Source organism: Sphaeroforma arctica (assembly GCF_001186125.1).
Source record: "Sphaeroforma arctica JP610 unplaced genomic scaffold supercont1.3104, whole genome shotgun sequence".
Lineage (NCBI taxonomy): Eukaryota > Ichthyosporea > Ichthyophonida > Sphaeroforma > Sphaeroforma arctica.
Window position 1 is genome coordinate 1328 of NW_014037454.1, and position 2747 is coordinate 4074.

A 2747-nucleotide genomic window follows, 5' to 3' on the forward strand; every position below is an offset into this window, starting at 1 on the left:
ACACACACACACACGCACACACTACATATATATATATATATATATATATATATCTCGATGTAACATCCATGGCTACACACCTGCATCATGGCATATGAGCCTGTCATGTCACACGTGAGTATGTCGTAGGTGATCTTCTGTGCACACGTGTCGTTAGCTTTGAGTCCGTTGCACTGCTCAGCGAAGAAGAAAGCGTCTGCCACAGCTGTTTCGTCGTTCATCTCGAGCAGGTCCACCTTCCCGGAGTAGTTGGTGGCAACTAGACATAAATAGAATGTGGGTGGTGTATAAAAAGTCATGTATAGTGTATAAATAGAGTTTGTATAGTATATAAATAGAATGTGCATAGCTTTGAATAGGTGGTAGAGTATATAGATAGGATGTGTAAAATATATATATAGAATGTATATAATTACATAAAATGTATATAATATACAATTAGAATATGTAAAATGTATCAATAGGTGTAGTATATAAGTAGTACGTCTATAACTCATATATACAGGAAGGAGGTGTATAGATATAAATAGGATCTATATAGTATATAAATAGTATATGTATAATATTTAAATAGGAGGACTATAGTTTACAAATAAACTGTATATAGTCTATAAATAGAATGTGTATGAAAATAATATGTAGAGCTGGAGTGTATACTATATCCCGGCTTGTTGGATGCCACAAATATATTTATACAGATGTTAATATATTGATGTTTCACAAGATACGCTGTCAGAGATCAAACAAAACTAAACCGGAGACTCTTTGGAATGGAAGTCATCACAGAGTAATTACGGTTAACAATCAGCATATGCCCAACAAGATATACATGCGTTCACAACAGAAGATATACATACATACATACATACATACATACATACATATATATATATATATATATATATATATATAACGCACCGCACACATACCCGTGTAAGGGGCCGGCAAGGCCAGCTGCAAGGTGACTGTGGAGTAATTCCAGTTGTCTATAGCCCCTTCGTCTACCCTTATCACCGCCGCCTCAATCTCCAGCCCAGGATATACCACCGTGATGGTAGCTGCATAGAAGACGTATGGTTGTTAATGGTTGTCAAAACGATTGGCCGTTTAAGCGTGTGCACGTGTACATACAGACACTGACACACATACAATACAATAAGAAGACCGATATATATAATCACAGATGAATCGGTGCTATATCCGCCGCTCTGTATATACCACCGTGGTGGTAGCTGTACAGGCAACGTAAGATTGTTAATGGTTATTTAAATGATGGACAACGTGCCGTTTAAGCGTGTGCATGTGTACAAAGGGAGCTCGATGGTATGATACATAAGCAGACATGTGAATACAACAGTGTTAGGATCGACACATAGATCTTGCAATACATATAAGTATATATTTAGAACGGTATGACAAAAGTATGATAAAAGCTTCCCTACATAAATGTATCAGCTACCTACATGAAAGTGATTGTTATGTACATAAGATTAACAGCTACTTAAGTAAAAGTATTAGTTTATTTATTTACAAAAAAAGTTACTTACGTAAATACAAATAGTAGCTACTTACGTAAAAGTAATAGTTATTTATATACAAGCAGTAGTTACTTACATCAAAGTAATAGTTTATTATATACAAGTATAACCTACTCACATAAAGGTATTAGTTACCTACAAAGCAGTATAATCACTTACATCAAAGTACTAGTTTCTTTCACAAAAGTACTAATTACTTGCATAAAAAGTACAAGTCTACCTACATAAAACTATCAGCCACATAGAAGCTGTCAGTCTACCTACACAGAAGGTATAGTTACCTACACACAAGTATCTCTTCCATACCTGCCACATCCTTGACCCTGCTGAGCTCCATGGCCAGTTTGGTCATACCAATGCCGTTGCGGTTGAGCGGTGCGGGTAGTGGTGTGGGGTCTTCTTCACTGCTCAGGAACACCATCTCATTCATCCACACAGCAATAATAGCCTTGTAATAGGTGAACTCTAGAGGTGGGGGGGAGGGGTGGGGTGGACAGATTGTGGGTATTGAGAAAAGGGGGTATATAATGAATAAGGGGGGTTTATGATGAAAAAAAGGGGGGGTATATAATGGAAAGAAGTGGAGAGGGGGGGTAATATACAGGAAACGGGGGGGTATATACTGGAAAAAGGGGGTATATAATGAAACGAATGTCAGTAAATAAGAGGCGATTCAGATATGTTGATCAGCAAGACACACAATCTCCCTCATCCACCCAGCAACAAGGGCTTTTGTAATAGGTGAACTCTGGGGGGTTCATCATTGTGGGTAGTATACCAACAACAACAAAAAGGAGACCAAAATAACAAAGTTGTGAGTAGGAGAATTGCACCCGATATATACAGAAGGCCGACGCAATGCAACACATACAGCCACACATGAAGCGCCTATAACTATCTCGTTGTACCACACAACACACAACACATATGGCTACCTAGTTCTACTACAAAACATATAGCCACCCAGTTGTACTACAACACGCACACAACACACATATAGCCACCCCCTTATACACCACCAGACATCCCCACACTCGCCTACACACACCCGGCGTATCCTCGCCGATAACTCCGCACACATCCAGCTTGTCGAACTTCGCACTGAACGAAAGCATGCCATTACACGAGGCGGTCATGATAGCGATGCTGCCACCGTCAAGCACAGCATCATCTCCCGCGGCAGGTCCATTGGCGCCATACGAACATTTG

At 39.4% G+C, this 2747-nt stretch overlaps 1 protein-coding gene across 1 annotated transcript in view; it reads right to left on the minus strand.

Annotated features, from left to right (window-relative positions):
- The window catches only part of SARC_13284 (hypothetical protein), a gene marked incomplete at both ends in the record, with an annotated part of 3881 nt that extends 1207 nt beyond the window's left edge, over positions 1-2674 (minus strand). Inside the window, 4 exons of the mRNA XM_014292587.1 lie at positions 81-259; positions 930-1058; positions 1845-2003; positions 2587-2674. Of these exons, the coding sequence (XP_014148062.1) occupies positions 81-259; positions 930-1058; positions 1845-2003; positions 2587-2674 (555 nt within the window). The remainder of the gene's footprint in view (positions 1-80; positions 260-929; positions 1059-1844; positions 2004-2586) is intronic.
- Between the last annotated feature and the right edge of the window lie 73 nt (positions 2675-2747).